We start from the raw sequence: 21,899 nt of genomic DNA, 5'->3' as shown, positions 1-21,899 counted from the left end.
GCTCTTTACCTCCCATTACCTGCATTCCCCAACATGTCCTCACTTCCCTACATTGCTCATTACCTCCCATTACCCGCATTCCCCAACATGTCCTCACTTCCCTACAGTGCTCATTACCGGCATTCCCCAACATGACCTCACTTCCCTACATTGCTCATTATCTCACATTACCCGCATTCCCCAACATGTCCTCACTTCCCTACAGTGCTCATTACCTCCCATTATCCACATTCCCCAACATGTCCTCACTTCCCTACAGTGCTCATTACCTCCAATTCCCCGCATTCCCCAACAAGTCCTCACTTCCCTACATTGCTCATTACCTCCCATTCCCCGCATTCCCCAACATGTCCTCACTTCCCTACAGTTCTCATTACCTCCCATTACCCACATTCCCCAACATGTCCTCACTTCCCTACATTGCGCATTACCTGCCATTACCCTCATTCCCCAACATGTCCTCACTTCCCTACATTGCTCATTACCTCCCATTACCTGCATTCCCCAACATGTCCTCACTTCCCCACATTGCTCATTACCTCCCATTATCCACATTCCCCAACATGTCCTCACTTCCCTACAGTGCTCATTACCTCCCATTACCCACATTCCCCAACATTTCCTCACTTCCCTACATTGCTCATTACCTCCCATTACCTGCATTCCCCAACATGTCCTCACTTCCCTACATTGCTCATTACCTCCCATTACCCGCATTCCCCAACATGTCCTCACTTCCCTACAGTGCTCATTACCGGCATTCCCCAACATGACCTCACTTCCCTACCTTGCTCATTATCTCCCATTACCCGCATTCCCCAACATGTCCTCACTTCCCTACAGTGCTCATTACCTCCCATTATCCACATTCCCCTACATGTCCTCACTTCCCTACAGTGCTCATTACCTCCAATTCCCCGCATTCCCCAACAAGTCCTCACTTCCCTACATTGCTCATTACCTCCCATTCCCCGCATTCCCCAACATGACCTCACTTCCCTACAGTTCTCATTACCTCCCATTAGCAGCATTCCCTAACATGTCCTCACTTGCCTACTGTGTTCATTACCTCCCATTCCCCAACATGTCCTCACTTCCCTACAGTGCTCATTACCTCCAATTCTCCGCATTCGTCAACATGTCCTCAGTTCCCTACAGTGTTCATTACCTCGCATTACCCTCATTCTCCAACATGTCCCCACTTCCCTACAGTGTTCATTACCTCCCATTACCCGCATTCCCCAACATGCCCTCACTTCCCTACAGTGTTCATTACCTCCCATTACCCGCATTCCCCAACATGCCCTCACTTCCCTACAGTGTTCATTTCTTCCCATTACCCGCATTCCCCAACATGTCCTCACTTCCCTACATTGCTCATTACCTCCCATTCCCCGCATTCCCCAACATGTCCTCACTTCCCTACATTGCTCATTACCTCCCATTATCCACATTCCCCAACATGTCCTCACTTCCCTACAGTGCTCATTACCTGCCATTACCCTCATTCCCCAACATGTCCTCATTTCCCTACATTGCTCATTACCTCCCATTACCCACATTCCCCAGCATGTCCTCACTTCCCTACATTGCTCATTACCTCCCATTACCTGCATTCCCCAACATGTCCTCACTTCCCTACAGTGCTCATTACTTGCCATTCCCCACATTCCCCAACATGTCCTCACTTCCCTACATTGCTCATTACCTCCCATTCCCCGCATTCCCCAACATGTCCTCACTTCCCTACAGTGCTCATTACCTCCCATTATCGGCATTCCCCAACATGACCTCACTTCCCTACATTGCTCATTACCTCCCATTCCCCGCATTCCCCAACATGTCCTCACTTCCCTACAGTGCTCATTACCTCCCATTATCCAAATTCCCCAACATGTCCTCACTTCCCTACAGTGCTCATTTCCTCCAATTCCCCGCATTCCCCAACATGTCCTCACTTCCCTACAGTGCTCATTACCTCCAATTCCCCGCATTCCCCAACATGTCCTCACTTCCCCAAATTGCTAATTACCTCCCATTACCCGCATTTACCCAGCATGTCCTCACTTCCCTACAGTGCTCGTTACCTCCCATTACCCTCATTCCCCAACATGTCCTCACTTCCCTACAGTACTCATTACCTCCCATTCCCCAACATGTCCTCACTTCCCTACAGTGCTCGTTACCTCCCATTACCCGCATTCCCTAACATGTCCTAACTTCCCTACAGTGCTTATTACCTCCCATTGCCCGCATTCCCCATCATGACCTCACTTCCCCACATTGCTCATTACCCACATTCCCCAACATGATCTCACTTCCCTACATTGCTCATTACCTCCCATTACCTGCATTCCCCAACATGTCCTCATTTCCCTACCGTGGTCATTACCTCCCATCACACGCATTCCCCAACATGTACTCACTTCCCTACATTGCTCATTACCTCCCATTACCGGTGTTCCCCAACATGTCCTCACTTCCCTAAAGTGCTCATTACCTCCCATTCCCCACATTCCCCAACATATCCTCACTTCCCTACAGTGCTCGTTACATCCCATTACCCTCATTCCCCAACATGACCTCACTTCCTTACAGTGCCCGTTACCTCCCATTACCTGCATTTCCCAACATGACCTCACTTCCCTACAGTACTCATTACCTCCCATTACCCTCATTCCCCAACATGACCTCATTTCCCTACAGTGCTCATTATCTCCCATTACCCTCATTCCCCAACATGACCTCACTTCACTACAGTGCTCATTACCTCCCATTACCCTCATTCCCCACCATGTACTCACTTCCCTACAGTACTCATTACCTCTCACTACCCGCATTTCCCAACATGACCTCACTTCCCTACAGTACTCATTACCTCCCATTACCCTCATTCCCCAACATGACCTCACTTCCCTACAGTGCTCATTACCCTCATTCCCCAACATGACCTCACTTTCCTACAGTGCTCATTACCTCCCATTACCCGCATTCCCCAACATGACCTCATTTCTCTACAGTGCTCATTACTTCCCATTCCCCGCATTCCCCAACATGTCCTCATTTCCCTACCGTGGTCATTACCTCCCATTACACGCATTCCCCAACATGTCCTCACTTCCCTACATTGCTCATTACCTCCCATTAGCGGCGTTCCCGAACATGTTCTCACTTCCCTACAGTGCTCATTACCTCCCATTACCCACATTCCCCAACATGTCCTCACTTCCCTACAGTGCTCGTTACATCCCATTACCCGCATTCCCCAACATGACCTCACTTCCCTACAGTGCCCGTTACCTCCCATTACCCGCATCTCCCAACATGACCTCACTTCCCTACAGTACTCATTACCTCCCATTCCCCTCATTCCCCAACATGACCTCACTTCCCTACAGTGCTCATTACCTCCCATTACCCTCATTCCCCAACATGTCCTCACTTCCCTACATTGCTCATTACCTCCCATTACCCGCATTCCCCAACATGTCCTCACTTCCCTACTTTGCTCATTACCTCCCATTACCCGCATTCCCCAACATGTCCTCCATTCCCTACATTGCTCATTACCTCCCTTTATCCACATTCCCCAACATGTCCTCACTTCCCTACACTGCTCATTACCTCCCATTATCCACATTCCCCAACATTTCCTCACTTCCCTACATTGCTCATTACCTCCCATTACCCGCATTCCCCAACATGTCCTCACTTCCCTACATTGCTCATTACCTCCCATTATCCACATTCCCCAACATGTCCTCACTTCCCTACAGTGCTCATTACCTCCCATTCCCCACATTCCCCAACATGTCCTCACTTCCCTACATTGCTCATTACCTCCCATTACCCTCATTCCCCAACATGACCTCACTTCCCTACAGTGCTCATTACCTGCCATTCCCCACATTCCCCAACATGTCCTCACTTCCCTACAGTGCTCATTACCTCCCATTCCCCACATTCCCCAACATGTCCTCACTTCCCTACATTGCTCATTACCTCCCATTCCCCACATTCCCCAACATGTCCTCACTTCCCTACAGTGCTCATTACCTCCCATTACCCACATTCCCCAACATGACCTCACTTCCCTACAGTGCTCATTACCTCCCATTACCCGCATTCCCCAACATGTCCTCACTTCCCTACATTGCTCATTACCTCCCATTACCCACATTCCCCAACATGACCTCACTTCCCTACAGTGCTCATTACTTGCCATTCCCCACATTCCCCAACATGTCCTCACTTCCCTACATTGCTCATTACCTCCCATTCCCCGCATTCCCCAACATGTCCTCACTTCCCTACAGTGCTCATTACCTCCCATTATCGGCATTCCCCAACATGACCTCACTTCCCTACATTGCTCATTACCTCCCATTCCCCGCATTCCCCAACATGTCCTCACTTCCCTACAGTGCTCATTACCTCCCATTATCCAAATTCCCCAACATGTCCTCACTTCCCTACAGTGCTCATTTCCTCCAATTCCCCGCATTCCCCAACATGTCCTCACTTCCCTACAGTGCTCATTACCTCCAATTCCCCGCATTCCCCAACATGTCCTCACTTCCCCAAATTGCTAATTACCTCCCATTACCCGCATTTACCCAGCATGTCCTCACTTCCCTACAGTGCTCGTTACCTCCCATTACCCTCATTCCCCAACATGTCCTCACTTCCCTACAGTACTCATTACCTCCCATTCCCCAACATGTCCTCACTTCCCTACAGTGCTCGTTACCTCCCATTACCCGCATTCCCTAACATGTCCTAACTTCCCTACAGTGCTTATTACCTCCCATTGCCCGCATTCCCCATCATGACCTCACTTCCCCACATTGCTCATTACCCACATTCCCCAACATGACCTCACTTCCCTACATTGCTCATTACCTCCCATTACCTGCATTCCCCAACATGTCCTCATTTCCCTACCGTGGTCATTACCTCCCATCACACGCATTCCCCAACATGTACTCACTTCCCTACATTGCTCATTACCTCCCATTACCGGTGTTCCCCAACATGTCCTCACTTCCCTAAAGTGCTCATTACCTCCCATTCCCCACATTCCCCAACATATCCTCACTTCCCTACAGTGCTCGTTACATCCCATTACCCTCATTCCCCAACATGACCTCACTTCCTTACAGTGCCCGTTACCTCCCATTACCTGCATTTCCCAACATGACCTCACTTCCCTACAGTACTCATTACCTCCCATTACCCTCATTCCCCAACATGACCTCATTTCCCTACAGTGCTCATTATCTCCCATTACCCTCATTCCCCAACATGACCTCACTTCACTACAGTGCTCATTACCTCCCATTACCCTCATTCCCCACCATGTACTCACTTCCCTACAGTACTCATTACCTCTCACTACCCGCATTTCCCAACATGACCTCACTTCCCTACAGTACTCATTACCTCCCATTACCCTCATTCCCCAACATGACCTCACTTCCCTACAGTGCTCATTACCCTCATTCCCCAACATGACCTCACTTTCCTACAGTGCTCATTACCTCCCATTACCCGCATTCCCCAACATGACCTCATTTCCCTACAGTGCTCATTACTTCCCATTCCCCGCATTCCCCAACATGTCCTCATTTCCCTACCGTGGTCATTACCTCCCATTACACGCATTCCCCAACATGTCCTCACTTCCCTACATTGCTCATTACCTCCCATTAGCGGCGTTCCCGAACATGTTCTCACTTCCCTACAGTGCTCATTACCTCCCATTACCCACATTCCCCAACATGTCCTCACTTCCCTACAGTGCTCGTTACATCCCATTACCCGCATTCCCCAACATGACCTCACTTCCCTACAGTGCCCGTTACCTCCCATTACCCGCATCTCCCAACATGACCTCACTTCCCTACAGTACTCATTACCTCCCATTCCCCTCATTCCCCAACATGACCTCACTTCCCTACAGTGCTCATTACCTCCCATTACCCTCATTCCCCAACATGTCCTCACTTCCCTACATTGCTCATTACCTCCCATTACCCGCATTCCCCAACATGTCCTCACTTCCCTACTTTGCTCATTACCTCCCATTACCCGCATTCCCCAACATGTCCTCCATTCCCTACATTGCTCATTACCTCCCTTTATCCACATTCCCCAACATGTCCTCACTTCCCTACACTGCTCATTACCTCCCATTATCCACATTCCCCAACATTTCCTCACTTCCCTACATTGCTCATTACCTCCCATTACCCGCATTCCCCAACATGTCCTCACTTCCCTACATTACTCATTACCTCCCATTATCCACATTCCCCAACATGTCCTCACTTCCCTACAGTGCTCATTACCTCCCATTCCCCAACATGTCCTCACTTCCCTACATTGCTCATTACCTCCCATTACCCTCATTCCCCAACATGACCTCACTTCCCTACAGTGCTCATTACCTGCCATTCCCCACATTCCCCAACATGTCCTCACTTCCCTACAGTGCTCATTACCTCCCATTCCCCACATTCCCCAACATGTCCTCACTTCCCTACATTGCTCATTACCTCCCATTCCCCACATTCCCCAACATGTCCTCACTTCCCTACAGTGCTCATTACCTCCCATTACCCACATTCCCCAACATGACCTCACTTCCCTACAGTGCTCATTACCTCCCATTACCCGCATTCCCCAACATGTCCTCACTTCCCTACATTGCTCATTACCTCCCATTACCCACATTCCCCAACATGACCTCACTTCCCTACAGTGCTCATTACTTGCCATTCCCCACATTCCCCAACATGTCCTCACTTCCCTACATTGCTCATTACCTCCCATTACCCGCATCCCCCAACATGTCCTCACTTCCCTTCATTGCTCATTACCTCCTAGTATCTACGGTCTCCAATATATCTGCTTTTTCCTATAGTGCTTAAGATCTCCTTGCACTACATAAAACCCTATCATTACACACCGTGCAACGCATCCTGGAGTCCTTGCACTGCATAGATCCCTATCATTACACACAGTGCACCGCAGCCTGGACTCCTTGCACTACAGAGATCCCCAGCATTACACACAGTGTACCGCAGCCTGGACTTCTTGCACTACATAGGTGGTCATTCCGAGTTGTTCGCTAGCTGCATTCGTTCGCTGTGCAGCAATGAGGCAAAAAAAAGGCACTTCTGCGCATGCGCGAAGTAATATTACAACGAAAGATGTCGTTTCACACAGCCTGGACTCCTTGCATTACAGAGATCCCTATCATTACACAGAGGGGGTCATTCCGAGTTGTTCGCTAGCTGTTTTCGGTCGCAGCGCAGCGTTCAGGCAAAAAAACGGCACTTCTGCGCATGTGGCGCAATGCGCACGTGCAACGTACTTTCACAACGGCCGATGTAGTTTCACACAGGCTTTAGCGAAGCTTTTCAGTCGCTCTGCTTGCCGCAGAGTGATTGACAGGAATGGGTCATTTCTGGGTGTCAACTGACCGTTTTCAGGGAGTGATCGTAAAAACGCAGGCGTGCCAGGAAAAAAACGCAGGCGTGGCTGGGCGAATGCAAAGTGTGTTTGTGATGTCAAATCAGGAACTAAACAGTCTGAAGTGATCGCAAGCACTGAGTAGGTCTGAAGCTACTCTGAAACTGCACCAAATTAATTATAACACACAGTGCACGTCAGCCTGGACTCCTTGCACTACATAGATCCCTATCATTACACACAGTGCACCACAGCCCGGACTCCTTGCATTACAGAGATCCCTATCATTACACACAGTGCACCGCTGCCTGGACTCCTTGCACTACAGAGATCCCTATCATTACACACACTGCACCACAGCCTGGACTTCATGCACTACAGAGATCCCTATCATTACACACAGTGCACCGCAGCCTGTACTCCTTGCACTACAGAGATCCCTATCATTACACACAGTGCACCACAGCCTGTACTCTATGCACTACAGAGATCCCTATCATTACACACAGTGCACCACAGCCTGTACTCCTTACACTACAGAGATCCCTATCATTACACACACTGCACCGCAGCCTGTACTCCTTGCACTACAGAGATCCCTATCATTACACACAGTGCACCGCAGCCTGTACTCCTTGCACTACAGAGATCCCTATCATTACACACAGTGCACCGCAGCCTGTACTCCTTGCACTACAGAGATCCCTATCATTACACATAGTGCACCACAGCCTGGAGTCCTTGCACTACAGAGATCCCTATCATTACACACAGTGCACCACAGCCTGGAGTCCTTGCACTACAGAGATCCCTATCATTACACACAGTGCACCACAGCCTGGAGTCCTTGCACTACAGAGATCCCTATCATTACACACAGTGCACCACAGCCTGGAGTCCTTGCACTACAGAGATCCCTATCATTACACACAGTGCACCACAGCCTGGAGTCCTTGCACTACAGAGATCCCTATCATTACACAGAGTGCACCGCAGCCTGTACTCCTTGCACTACAGAGATCCCTATCATTACACACAGTGCACCACAGCCTGGAGTCCTTGCACTACAGAGATCCCTATCATTACACCCAGTACACGGCAGCCGGGACTCCTTGCACTACAGAGATCCCTATCATTACACACAGTGCACCGCAGCCTGGACTCCATGCACTACATAGATCCCTATCATTACACGCAGTACACCGCACCCTGTACTTCATGCACTACAGAGATCCCTATCATTACACATAGTGCACCACAGCCTGGAGTCCGTGCACTACAGAGATCCCTATCATTACACAGAGTGCACCGCAGCCTGTACTTCATGCACTACAGAGATCCCTATCATTACACATAGTGCACCACAGCCTGTACTTCATGCACTACAGGGATCCCTATCATTACACACAGTGCACCGCAGCCTGTACTCCTTGCACTACAGAGATCCCTATCATTACACAGAGGGGGTCATTCCGAGTTGTTCGCTAGCTGTTTTCGGTCGCAGCGCAGCGTTCAGGCAAAAAAAAACGGCACTTCTGCGCATGCGGCGCAATGCGCACGTGCAACGTACTTTCACAACAGCCGAAGTAGTTTCACACAGGCTTTAGCGAAGCTTTTCAGTCGCTCTGCTTGCCGCAGAGTGATTGACAGGAAAGGGTCATTTCTGGGTGTCAACTGACCGTTTTCAGGGAGTGATCGTAAAAACGCAGGCGTGCCAGGAAAAAAACGCAGGCGTGGCTGGGCGAATGCAAAGTGTGTTTGTGATGTCAAATCAGGAACTAAACAGTCTGAAGTGATCGCAAGCACTGAGTAGGTCTGAAGCTACTCTGAAACTGCACCAAATTAATTATAACACACAGTGCACGTCAGCCTGGACTCCTTGCACTACATAGATCCCTATCATTACACACAGTGCACCACAGCCCGGACTCCTTGCATTACAGAGATCCCTATCATTACACACAGTGTACCGCTGCCTGGACTCCTTGCACTACAGAGATCCCTATCATTACACACACTGCACCACAGCCTGGACTTCATGCACTACAGAGATCCCTATCATTACACACACTGCACCACAGCCTGTACTCCTTACACTACAGAGATCCCTATCATTACACACAGTGCACCGCAGCCTGTACTCCTTGCACTACAGAGATCCCTATCATTACACACAGTGCACCACAGCCTGTACTCCATGCACTACAGAGATCCCTATCATTACACACAGTGCACCGCAGCCTGTACTCCTTACACTACAGAGATCCCTATCATTACACACAGTGCACCGCAGCCTGTACTCCTTGCACTACAGAGATCCCTATCATTACACACAGTGCACCGCAGCCTGTACTCCTTGCACTACAGAGATCCCTATCATTACACACAGTGCACCGCAGCCTGTACTCCTTGCACTACAGAGATCCCTATCATTACACATAGTGCACCACAGCCTGGAGTCCTTGCACTACAGAGATCCCTATCATTACACACAGTGCACCACAGCCTGGAGTCCTTGCACTACAGAGATCCCTATCATTACACACAGTGCACCGCAGCCTGTACTCCTTGCACTACAGAGATCCCTATCATTACACACAGTGCACCGCAGCCTGTACTCCTTGCACTACAGAGATCCCTATCATTACACACAGTGCACCACAGCCTGGAGTCCTTGCACTACAGAGATCCCTATCATTACACCCAGTACACGGCAGCCGGGACTCCTTGCACTACAGAGATCCCTATCATTACACACAGTGCACCGCAGCCTGGACTCCATGCACTACATAGATCCCTATCATTACACCCAGTACACCGCACCCTGTACTTCATGCACTACAGAGATCCCTATCATTACACATAGTGCACCACAGCCTGGAGTCCTTGCACTACAGAGATCCCTATCATTACACAGAGTGCACCGCAGCCTGTACTTCATGCACTACAGAGATCCCTATCATTACACATAGTGCACCACAGCCTGTACTTCATGCACTACAGGGATCCCTATCATTACACACAGTGCACCGCAGCCTGTACTCCTTGCACTACAGAGATTCCTATCATTACACACAGTGCACCACAGCCTGGAGTCCTTGCACTACAGAGATCCCTATCATTACACCCAGTACACGGCAGCCGGGACTCCTTGCACTGCAGAGATCCCTATCATTACACAGTGCACCACAGCCTGTACTCCATGCACTACAGAGATCCCTATCATTACACACAGTGCACCACAGCCTGTACTCCATGCACTACAGAGATCCCTATCATTACACACAGTGCACCACAGCCTTGAGTCCTTGCACTACAGAGATCCCTATCATTACACCCAGTACACGGCAGCCGGGACTCCTTGCACTACAGAGATCCCTATCATTACACAGTGCACCACAGCCTGTACTTCATGCACTACAGAGATCCCCAGCATTACACACAGTGCACCGCAGCCGGGACTCCTTGCACTACAGAGATCCCTATCATTACACACAGTGCACCACAGCCTGGAGTCCTTGCACTACAGAGATCCCTATCATTACACCCAGTACACGGCAGCCGGGACTCCTTGCACTACAGAGATCCCTATCATTACACACAGTGCACCACAGCCTGTACTCCATGCACTACAGAAATCCCTATCATTACACAGAGTGCACCGCAGCCTGTACTCCTTGCACTACAGAGATCCCTATCATTACACACAGTGCACCGCAGCCTGTACTCCTTGCACTACAGAGATCCCTATCATTACACGGAGTGCACCGCAGCCTGTACTCCTTGCACTACAGAGATCCCTATCATTACACACAGTGCACCGCAGCCTGTACTTCATGCACTACAGAGATCCCTATCATTACACATAGTGCACCACAGCCTGGAGTCCTTGCACTACAGAGATCCCTATCATTACACACAGTGCACCACAGCCTGGAGTCCTTGCACTACAGAGATCCCTATCATTACACACAGTGCACCACAGCCTGGAGTCCTTGCACTACAGAGATCCCTATCATTACACACAGTGCACCGCAGCCTGTACTCCTTGCACTACAGAGATCCCTATCATTACACACAGTGCACCACAGCCTGGAGTCCTTGCACTACAGAGATCCCTATCATTACACCCAGTACACGGCAGCCGGGACTCCTTGCACTACAGAGATCCCTATCATTACACAGTGCACCACAGCCTGTACTCCATGCACTACAGAGATCCCTATCATTACACCCAGTACACCGCACCCTGTACTTCATGCACTACAGAGATCCCTATCATTACACATAGTGCACCACAGCCTGGAGTCCTTGCACTACAGAGATCCCTATCATTACACAGAGTGCACCGCAGCCTGTACTCCTTGCACTACAGAGATCCCTATCATTACACACAGTGCACCACAGCCTGTACTCCATGCACTACAGAGATCCCTATCATTACACCCAGTGCACCACAGCCTGGACTCCTTGCACTACATAGATCCCTATTATTCCACACAGTGCACCGCAGCCTGTACTCCTTGCACTACATAGATCCCTATCATTACACACAGTGCACCACAGCCTGGAGTCCTTGCACTACAGAGATCCCTATCATTACACCCAGTACACGGCAGCCGGGACTCCTTGCACTACAGAGATCCCTATCATTACACACAGTGCACCACAGCCTGTACTCCATGCACTACAGAGATCCCTATCATTACACACAGTGCACCACAGCCTGTACTTCATGCACTACAGGGATCCCTATCATTACACACAGTGCACCACAGCCTATACTTCATGCACTACAGGGATCCCTATCATTACACACAGTGCACCGCAGCCTGTACTCCTTGCACTACAGAGATCCCTATCATTACACACAGTGCACCGCAGCCTGGACTCCTTGCACTACATAGATCCCTATCATTCCACACAGTGCACCACAGCCTGTACTCCATGCACTACATAGATCCCTATCATTCCACACAGTGCACCACAGCCTGTACTCCTTGCACTACAGAGATCCCTATCATTACACACAGTGCACCACAGCCTGGAGTCCTTGCACTACAGAGATCCCTATCATTACACCCAGTACACGGCAGCCGGGACTCCTTGCACTACAGAGATCCCTATCATTGCACAGTGCACCACAGCCTGTACTCCATGCACTACAGAGATCCCTATCATTACACCCAGTACACCGCACCCTGTACTTCATGCACTACAGAGATCCCTATCATTACACATAGTGCACCACAGCCTGGAGTCCTTGCACTACAGAGATCCCTATCATTACACACAGTGCACCACAGCCTGTACTCCATGCACTACAGAGATCCCTATCATTACACCCAGTGCACCACAGCCTGGACTCCTTGCACTACATAGATCCCTATCATTCCACACAGTGCACCACAGCCTGTACTCCATGCACTACATAGATCCCTATCATTCCACACAGTGCACCACAGCCTGTACTTCATGCACTACAGGGATCCCTATCATTACACACAGTGCACCGCAGCCTGGACTTCTTGCACAATATAGAACCCTATCATTACACGTAGTGTACAGCAGTCTGGCCTTGATCAAATATGGCGTATCGGACCATTGCGGGCAATTCAGAGCTGTCCAGTATTATTTGTATAAGGCTGCTGCAAGTCCCCACTGATGACGGCATTCGCTCTGAAAGTAAATGTACGGATAGGGGGAGCTGATATAATACACAAATTATGGTATCATTGTTGCAGAGCGTTATGCATTTCAGTACACAATGGGGGTAATTCCAAGTTGATCGCAGCAGGAAACTTTTTAGCAGTTGGGCAAAACCATGTGCACTGCAGGGGGGGCAGATATAACATGTGCAGAGAGAGTTAGATTTGGGTGTGGTGTGTTCAATCTGCAATCTAATTTGCAGTGTAAAAATAAAGCAGCCAGTATTTACCCTGCACAGAAATAAAATAACCGACCCAAATCTAACTCTCTCTGCACATGTTACATCTGCCCCCCCCCCCCCCCCCCTGCAGTGCACATGGTTTTGCCCAATTGCTATCAAAAATCCTGCTGCGATCAACTTGGGGGTATATTTACTAACATTCGTAATTCTCCCGATTTGGTGGGAGAATAATCACGAATGACATCGAAAGTGTAAAACTGCAACTTTTTGAATTTATTACGACTAATTTACTAAGCTGCCGTATTCTGCATTTTCGGGTTTTCCGATGTCGATGTCATTCGTTTTTTTTGGCAGTGTTTTACGTGAGTGACTTGTAAAACACTGCCGACTTTAATACAATAAATCTCGGCCGGATCTGAGAGATCCGTGCTGGGCTTCATTGTGCACTTTGTTAAAAAAATAAATAAAGTTTAAATGTTAAAAAAAAATTGCGTGGGGTCCCCCCTCCAAAGGCAAACCAGCCTCGGGCTCTTTGAGCCGATCCTGGTTGCAGAAATATGGGAAAAAAATGGACAGGGGTTCCCCCATATTTAAGCAACCAGCATCGGGCTCTGCGCCTGGTCCTGGTTCCAAAAATACGGGGGACAAAAAGAGTAGGGGTCCCCCGTATTTTTGAAACCAGCACCGGGCTCCACTAGCTGGACAGATAATGCCACAGCCGGGGGTCACTTTTATACAGTGCCTTGCGGCCGTGGCATCAAATATCCAACTAGTCACCCCTGGCCGGGGTACCCTGGGGGAGTGGGGACCCCTTCAATCAAGGGGTCCCCCCCCCCCCCAGCCACCCAAGGGCCAGGGGTGAAGCCCGAGGCTGTCCCCCCCATCTAATAGGCTGCGGATGGGGGGCTGATAGCCTTTGTGAAAAGTGATTGATATTGTTTTTAGTAGCAGTACTACAAGGCCCAGCAAGCCTCCCCCGCAAGCTGGTACTTGGAGAACCACAAGTACCAGCATGCGGCGGAAAACCGGGCCCGCTGGTACCTGTAGTACTACTACTAAAAAAATACCCCAATAAAGACCACACACACACACACCTTGAAAGTATAACTTTAATACATCCATCCACACCTCTCATGGATCCGTGCATGCCTATACAAACACGGGATAAAAAAGCAGGTCTGTTTTTTTTTAGCACTTTTTCACGATTTGTATTTTATCACGGCAGTGTTTGGCTATTGTCGGCAGTGTTTGTGTTTTGCACTTTTTAGTAAATTCCCGATTTCTAGCAAATTGCAGGCGTATTTGACCGATGGTGTATTGATTCGTGATTTTTTCCTAGGACTTCCAAAATATTACGAATGCCCTCATCACTGCCGTGATTTTTGCTTAGTAAATTACCGAGATGACACTTTGAAGAAAAAACGGCATCTCGGTCAAAATCGGGACCTTAGTAAATATACCCCTTGGAATTACCCCCATTATCTCAGCATACATGGGCCCTCATTCCTAGTTGTTCGCTCGTTATTTTTCTCCGCATCGGAGCGATTAGTCGCAAACTGCGCATGCGCAATGTTTGCAGTGCGCCTGCGCCAAGTAAATTAGCACAAAAGTTTGTTATTTTACTCACGGCCTAACGAAGATTTTTCATCGTTCTGGTGATCGGAGTGTGATTGACAGGAAGTGGGTGTTTCTGGGCGGAAACTGGCCGTTTTATGGGTGTGTGCGAAAAAACGCTGCCGTTTCTGGGAAAAACGCGGGAGTGTCTTAAGAAACGGAGGAGTGTCTGGCCGAACGTTGGGTGTGTTTGTGACGTCAAACCAGGAACGAAACTGACTGAACTGATCGCAGTGTAGGAGTAAGTCTCGAGCTACTCAGAAACTGCAAAGAAATTTCTATTCGCAAATCTGCTAATCTTTCGTTTGCAATTCTGCAAAGCTAAGATACACTCCCAGAGGGCGGCGGCTTAGCGTGTGCAATGCTGCTAAAAGCAGCTAACGAGCGAACAACTCGGAATGAGGGCCATGGTGCAGAACATTACACAATGGGCCTAATTCAGAGTTGATCGCAGCAGCAAATTTGTTAGCAGTTGGGCAAAACCATGTGCAGTGCAGGTGGGGCAGATGTAACGTGCAGAGAGAGTTAGATTTGGGTGGGGTGTGTTCAAACTGAAATCTAAATTGCAGTGTAAAAATAAAGCAGCCAGTATTTACCCTGCACAGAAACAAGATAACCCACCCAAATCTAACTCTCTCTGCACGTTACATCTGCCACACCTGCAGTGCACATGGGGCCTTATTCAGACCTGATTGCTCGCTAGTGTTTTTTTGCAGTCCTGCAGGCGCACAGTCAACGCATGTGCAGCCAAGCATTACCCAAAAACTTTGTGCAGTTTCTGAGTTGTCCAGGGACTTACTCAGCCCGCTGCGATCACTTCAGCCTGTCCGGAGTTGGAATTGACGTCAGGATCCCTCCCTGCAAACGCCTGGACACGCCTGCGATTTTCCAAACACTCCCAATAAACGGTCAGTTGACACCCACAAACGCCCTCTTCCTGTGAATCTCCTTGCGATTAGCTGTGCTAATGGATTCTTCGTAAAAGCCATCGCACAGCAACAATCCGCTTTGTACCTGTGCGATGGAACTGCGCATTGCAGTGCATACACATGCGCAGTTCTGACCTGATTGCAGCGCTGCAAAAAATGCTAGCGAGCGATCATCTCTGAATTACCCCCAATATCTCCTATATGTTGCAGAACATTTTACACTGCTCACAGTACTTGATACCTCAGCGTACATGGGGCCTAATTCAGACCTGATCGCTCACTAGGGTTTTTTTTTGCACTGCTGCGATCAGATAGTCGCCGCCCACAGAAGGAGTGTATTTTTGCTGTGCAAGTGTGCGATCACATGTGTAGCCGAGCTGTACATACAGATCTTGTGCAGTCTCTGCGCAGCCCAGGAATTACTCAGCCGCTGCGATCACATCAGCCTGTCCGGGCCCGGAATTGACGTCAGGAATCCGCCATGCAAACGCTTGGACACGCCTGCGTTTTTCCAACCACTCCCTGAAAACGGTCAGTTGCCACCCACAAACGCCCTCTTCCTGTCAGTCTCCTTGCGATCGCCCGTGCAAATGGTTTCTTCGCACAAACCCATCGCTGAGCGGCGATCCGCTTTGCGGTGCATGCGCAGTTCTGACCTGATCGCAGCGCTGCAAAAACCGCTAGCAAGCGAACAGGTCTGAATTACCCCCATGGTGCAGAGCAATCTGCATTCAGTCATAGTACATAATATCTCAGCACACCTGGTGTAGAGCATTATGCACTCCTCACAGTACACAATATCAATGCATACCTGGTGCAGAGCATTCTATATTTGTCATGTTACACAATATGTCAGCATACATGGTGCAGAGCATTCTGCACTCCTCACAGTACACAATATCTCAGCATACATGGTGCAGAGCATTCTGCTCTCCTCACGTTACACAATGTCTCAGTATACGTGGAGCAGAGCATTCTGTATTCCTCACGGTTCACAATATATCAGCATACATGGTGCAGAGCATTCTGCACTCCTCACGGTACACAATATCTCAGCATATATGGAGCAGAGCATTCTGCACTCCTCACGGTACACAATATCTCAGCATACATTGCGCAGAGCATTCTGCACTTCTCACGTTACACAATATCTCAGCATATATGGTGCAGAGCATTCTGCACTCCTCACGGTACACAATATCTCAGCATACATTCAGCATACATGGTGCAGAGCATTATGTACTCCTCACGGTACACAATATATCAGCATACATCGCGCAGAGCATTCTGCTCTACTCACGGTACACAATACCTCAGTATACATGGAGCAGAGCATTCTGCTCTACTCACGGTACACAATATCTCAGCATACATGGAGCAGAGCATTCTGCTCTACTCACGGTACACAATATCTTAGCATACATGGAGCAGAGCATTCTGCTCTACTCACGGTACACAATATCTCAGCATACATGGAGCAGAGCATTCTGCACTCCTCACGGTACACAGAATCTCAGCATACATGAAGCAGAGCATTCTGCACTCGTCACGGTACACAGTATCTCATCATACATAGTGCAGAGCATTCTGCACTCTTCACGATACACAGTATCTCAGCATACATGGTGCAGAGCATTCTGCACTCCTTACGGTACACAGTATCTCAGCATACATGGCGCAGAGCACTCTGCACTCCTCACGGTACACAGAATCTCAGCATACATGAAGCAGAGCATTCTGCACTCGTCACGGTACACAGTATCTCATCATACATAGTGCAGAGCATTCTGCACTCTTCACGATACACAGTATCTCAGCATACATGGAGCAGGGCATCCCTAACACTATGGGCCTAAGTCAGACCGGATCGCAGCAGCAAATTTGCTAGCTAATGGTCAAAACCATGTGCACTGCAGGTGGGGCAGATGTAACATGTGCAGAGAGAGTTAGATTTGGGTGGGGTGTGTTTAAACTGAATTCTAAATTGCAGTGTAAAAATAAAGCAGCCAGTATTTACCCTGCACAGAAACAAAATAACCCACCCAAATCTAACTCTCTCTGCACATGTTACATCTGCCCCACCTGCAGTGCACATGGCTTTGCCAATTAGCTAACAAATTTGCTGCTACAATCAGATCTGAATTAGGCCCAATATACAACAATGTTCGGTGATGCTCCCATTTAATGTCAGGATATTTTCTCCTGTTATTTCTACTATTAATTAGGCAATGTGCCTTGTGACAGTGATTACTGATCTCACAGACGCACACAGCCTGCCTGACCCCAGTGACTCTGCCAGTATTTGCTGTTACTATTATAGATACAGTAGAATGCTATCAGCATTCATCTCCATACATGTAAAACAAGTGTGACAAATACACGTGGATCATCTGTTGGAATAAATAGAGAATCTAGCGCTAACGCAAACCAAACAGAACATGGCAGGTAAGGCTAATGGACCCTACGGGCTGCTTACCTGTGGGGAGAGGCCATTACTGACCGGGTTCATGTGGTTGGACGGTCCCCCGTGGTTGATGAAACTGTCCGAATAACTTGAGAAGCTATGCCTGGCACCATAGGCTGCTCCAGGATCCGCGCTTGCAGCCGATAGACCACCTTGGTGCATGGAGGATGGTGGAAGAGGCTGAGGTCTGTGGACTGTGCTCCCGCCATCTGTAAAACAGCCAGATGCCAAATGATATAATACACCAATGATAGGACACTCCCCTCCTTCATGGTATCAGCCAGTATAATAAGTACATAGACCCAAAGACATTTCTGTATGCCTGATAAGGCAATGGCACTCAATTATAATATTCAACACTGGACCCATCTACAAGAACCAGCATACTGACCTTGGGAGAGGCCGGCTCCTGGGTATGACGCCTCAGGCAGCTGATATGGAGGCAGTGCTGGCATTCCCGTTGGAGGAAACCCTCCTGGCAACAAGTGGTTAAATGCTGCCAGCTGATTGGCTCCAGCTTGCTTGCGCCACCGAGCCCTTCGATTGCTGAACCAGACCTAAACAGGGAAGAGAGAACACTTGTACTAAACTATTGGAGGACATCTGTCTTGGCGAAACGCGTGATATAGGGGAAAATGTAGAGTGTGGAGTGGATGTAGAGTGCACAATGACTTGTGAGAAACAGTAAGTAGTTATTCTACAAGCTGGAGAAAGGAAACAACGTTGCCGGTAAATTTGGGTCTGACGCTGAATAACAGGGTTTACGGTTGCACATTGTTCTTGCAGTCATTGGCTGCTTTCTTCTAGTTCACTGTATAAAACTACTGAATGACTCTTGGCCCAATGTGTTTCGGTGCTATGTCAGTCACTGTGTGACCACCGCAGTCAGGTGTGAATGTAGCCCCCTCTCTGCTCTGTCTATCAGGGGCTCTCTCCCAGCCAGGCCACGGCAGTGGGGTGGTCGGCAGAGACTCGGTGGGAACGCTCTTCAGCTGCCAGGATATTAGCGTGAGGAATGGGACAGGAATGTGCCAGACAGCTGCTGTAGGAACACTGGCAGGTTTACTGTACAAGCTGCCAGGACAGTGGGGTAATACGGTCATGCAGAGTGCAGCTATGGAAGGCAACCTTCCCAGAATCCCACATTCTCAGCTGAGTGGGTGCTTGACATTACAAACATGACTTCACTTTACGGACCCCTCCGCTTGACCTCTGCACTTTGGTGGTCTGCGGCGTTTCCGCCAAGTGTGATGCTGGGGAACTCACGATAGCGTCTTGGCTCTGTAGTGACACTGACAGCGCATCTCACACTCCAGCTGTTTCACATAGAAAGTCAGCTCTTGGGTGCATTTTTCATCACACTGTCTCCTCGCTGGCAGCTGTTCAGGCTTGGACGTTGCTGAGTTCACTGTCATTGCTGCACTGATAGCTTGTATGCTGATAATGTAGGGACCTGGCTTTCTGTACCCAGCCCCCTCTCCCAGTCTGTAACCCAATCCCTGTCCTGCTGTAAGTGCTTATGACTACATTTCACTGTACCCCCTGCTCAGTCTCTGTCCGGAGCCTCTGGAGACCCTATTATATCCACAGATCTGTTCACACCCTTCATTCTTTGGCACTTTGTATACATGTCAGATACAGTGATTGTCAGATGGTTCCCACAAACCGTGTTACCAGGGCTGGGATCTGCGTGCACCTGCTCCGCTCCTGGCTACACTACAGTGGTCATTCCGAGTTGATCGCTCGCTAGCAGTTTTTAGCAGCCGTGCAGACGCTATGCCGCCGCCCACTGGGAGTGTATTTTAGCTTAGCAGAAGTGCGAACGAAAGGATCGCAGAGCGGCTACAAAGTTTTTTTGTACAGTTTCAGAGTAGCTCAAAACCTACTCAGCGCTTGCGATCACTTCAGACTGTTCAGTTCCGGATTTGACGTCACAAACCCGCCCAGCGTTCGCCCAGCCACGCCTGCGTTTTTTCGAACACTCCCTGAAAACGGTCAGTTGCCACCCAGAAACGCCCACTTCATGTCAATCACTCTGCGGCCACCAGTGCGACTGAAATGCTTCGCTAGACCCTGTGCAAAACTACATTGTTCGTTGTGCCCATACGACGCGCGTGAGCATTGCGCCGCATACGCATGCGCAGAACTGACGTTTTTTTTGCCTGATCGCTGCGCTGCGAACAAATGCAGCTAGCAATCAACTCGGAATGACCCCCTATGTTTGCTTTGAAGCACTTTAAGGTCTTGCTTGCTATAGTGTCTCCACCCCACTTCAATGGTAAGCTCTTCGGGAGATGCCTTTCATTGAAAATCATCCTTTGCATTTCTGTCAAAGTATTCCCTGTAAGGTGAACAAGATTCTGGCCCAGATGGGTGCCATAAAGGCATTACCTGCACTCTGGCTTCGGTCAGCTTGGTCCTCTGCGCCAGTTCCTCCCGCGTGTATATATCCGGATAGTGCGTTCTCTCAAAGGCCTTCTCCAGCTCCTCCAGCTGTTCCGCAGTGAACGTCGTACGGCTGCGCCTCTGTTTCCGTTTCAGGGGGAGATCTGGTTCCGACTCTACGTCTGACCCTTCGTCCAGGCGGTTCCCTAGCAGAATAATAATAATATGTTCAATGGCTAAGGAACAGCTTCACCAGCCCCAGCAAATCAGTAGGCATGCCTATTCTACATATCTGGTACACAAGTGGAGTTTGCAAGCATTGACTTACATTGTATTTCATAGAAGACAGAAACCCCTCCTAAAACAGGCTGCGTTGGCATCTAAGATGCCCGTATTAGTACAAGTGATTGAATCAGATAACGGCCTGAAGTGTTGATGGGCAAAGCGGAGTAAAAATACAGACGGTGCCCCCCGTATTACTAATAAGCAATGCTTACAGGTTATAGCTCTTGTATCTATTTACAGATTCTGACAGTAAAAGGGAAACGGAAATGAGTATAACTCTCACAGTCCGCATTGGGCAGCCCTCTACTCTAAAAACCCTTAGTTACCTTTAGTCTCAGGAATAACTTCAAACAATACATTTATCTCCAATTGTAAAGTGCAACGGAATATGCAGCGCTATATAAGAAACTTAATAAATAAATAAATTAATATGACGCCTATCTGTAATAACATCAGTAGGCATTCCAAACAAGTGTTACAAGCTATAGCAAATGAATGTCTTAAATAGGAAAGATTTGGGGCCATAGGTGAAGGCTTGGGGGCCACATACAGCCCAAGGGGCTACCGGTTCCCCATCACTGCACTAGATGGGTGACGGTGTACTACAGGATTCTCTCTGCCCCACTGGCTATTTATCATCCGTTATTTCACAGAGACAGAACTGTCCGAGCCTCAAGAGAGAGGAAGCATTCTCTGCATATCCTCCAGCCTGTACGAGTCCTCATCCTGCGTCACACACACACACGGCATGGGAAAACAGGCGCCATTCGTTACCATGTAATGGCCTTCTCAGGTATAGACAGCCACTGGGCAGCCGTGGGACCTTTGGAGGCACTAATAGTATAGGACAAGAACA

The 21,899-nt window shown here is 49.0% G+C and overlaps 1 protein-coding gene and 1 long non-coding RNA gene across 5 annotated transcripts in view; one reads left to right on the top strand and one right to left on the bottom strand.

Moving 5' to 3' along the window:
* Positions 1 to 21,899, bottom strand: part of PAX7 (paired box 7) — a 193,887-nt gene that overhangs the window by 70,561 nt on the left and 101,427 nt on the right. For both annotated transcript variants that reach the window (XM_063942123.1, XM_063942124.1), the window contains exons 5-7: positions 20,765 to 20,964; positions 18,765 to 18,930; positions 18,386 to 18,582 (exon numbers count right to left, since the gene is read on the bottom strand). In XM_063942123.1, coding sequence (XP_063798193.1) covers positions 18,386 to 18,582; positions 18,765 to 18,930; positions 20,765 to 20,964 — 563 coding nt within the window. The remainder of the gene's footprint in view (positions 1 to 18,385; positions 18,583 to 18,764; positions 18,931 to 20,764; positions 20,965 to 21,899) is intronic.
* LOC134965767 (uncharacterized) overlaps positions 1 to 21,899 on the top strand; it is a 168,719-nt gene that overhangs the window by 91,895 nt on the left and 54,925 nt on the right. The gene's annotated exons all lie outside the window — the stretch shown is intronic.

The sequence above is a fragment of the Pseudophryne corroboree genome, chromosome 10 (assembly GCF_028390025.1).
Source record: "Pseudophryne corroboree isolate aPseCor3 chromosome 10, aPseCor3.hap2, whole genome shotgun sequence".
NCBI classification, from domain to species: Eukaryota; Metazoa; Chordata; class Amphibia; order Anura; family Myobatrachidae; genus Pseudophryne; species Pseudophryne corroboree.
Note: the sequence above shows the minus strand (reverse complement) of the source record. Positions and strands in the feature narration are given on the sequence as shown.